The sequence below is a fragment of the Mandrillus leucophaeus genome, unplaced genomic scaffold, assembly GCF_000951045.1.
Source record: "Mandrillus leucophaeus isolate KB7577 unplaced genomic scaffold, Mleu.le_1.0 Scaffold133, whole genome shotgun sequence".
NCBI lineage: Eukaryota > Metazoa > Chordata > Mammalia > Primates > Cercopithecidae > Mandrillus > Mandrillus leucophaeus.
In genome coordinates, this window is record NW_012101288.1 from 5,684,960 (window position 1) to 5,685,940 (window position 981).

At 58.3% G+C, this 981-nt stretch overlaps 1 protein-coding gene across 1 annotated transcript in view; it reads right to left on the bottom strand.

Annotated features, from left to right (window-relative positions):
* ATAD2 (ATPase family, AAA domain containing 2) overlaps positions 1-221 on the bottom strand; it is a 99,935-nt gene extending 99,714 nt beyond the window's left edge. Inside the window, exon 1 of the mRNA XM_011973016.1 lies at positions 14-221. Coding sequence (XP_011828406.1) covers positions 14-160 — 147 coding nt within the window. The 5' untranslated portion in view covers positions 161-221. The remainder of the gene's footprint in view (positions 1-13) is intronic.
* Positions 222-981: the final 760 nt, after the last annotated feature.

Sequence of the window (981 nt, forward strand, 5' to 3'; positions counted from 1 at the left end):
CTGTGGTCGCCACGGGCTGCTTCTGCGCCGCGCCAGCCGAGCGGAGCCGCCTCCGGCCGATCTGCTCCAGACTGAGGAACTCATTGGACAGGTCCAAGGAGTCCGTGGCCGAGGCGGCGGAGTGGTTGTGCAGTTCCAAGCTGCTGCGGAGAACCACCATCTTCTCTCCCTAACGGCCTCGGTGTGCGCGACTGCAGAGGGCTCCAGCTCCAGGCGGCCGCAGCTCTGGCTCTTCCGCGCTCCGAATTCTGGCGCCACAAGCTCCGCGCCAGCGGCCGCAGCGCGCGCGCCCAGGATCCCTCCGCCGCCTGTCCCGCCCACGCCGCCGCCATAGAACAGCAGGCTCGAAACTCTCCTCCCATTTGTAGAGCGAAGGAGGCCGGGTCAACGTGGAGAGGAACACAGGCCGACAGTATAGAGGATGTGAGCAGACAGTCGGCGGACAACGCTGACTTCTTTTTCTTCACATAGTTCCGGCTCGCTGAGCCCGGCGGAAGGAGACGACGGGAGCGGTGCACAGCCCGTTTGGAATTTTGGCGCGTGGACGGCGGCGGGGGAAGGGAGGCCTCCGCGCGCTCTGATTGGCTGGCGGGGCCCGGCGTCTCCTCCCCACCCCTGTTGACACCTGCTTGCTGCTTCCCGCCATCCAGGATTCAAATGCAAAATGCCCACTCCTTGAATGGAGGGAAATAAAGCACTTGGCCTTTGACAGGTTTTGACTTTGAGACTTAAGAGTTTTTTTTTTTTTTTTAAATTGAGGGCTTAACGAAAACAAGTTAACTACCAAAAAGAAAGAAAACACAAGGAGCTAAAAGCAACTCAGCAGAGTGCCATCGTTTAGTTAAGGACGCGGGTTCTGCACTCATCTTTGCCATTGAACATCCCACGTAGAAGATCTCGAACAAATTAGTCACCTCTCCAGGTTCTAATTTCCTCACAGGAGAATTGCTTGAAGCCGGGAGTCACAGGTTGCAGCCAGCC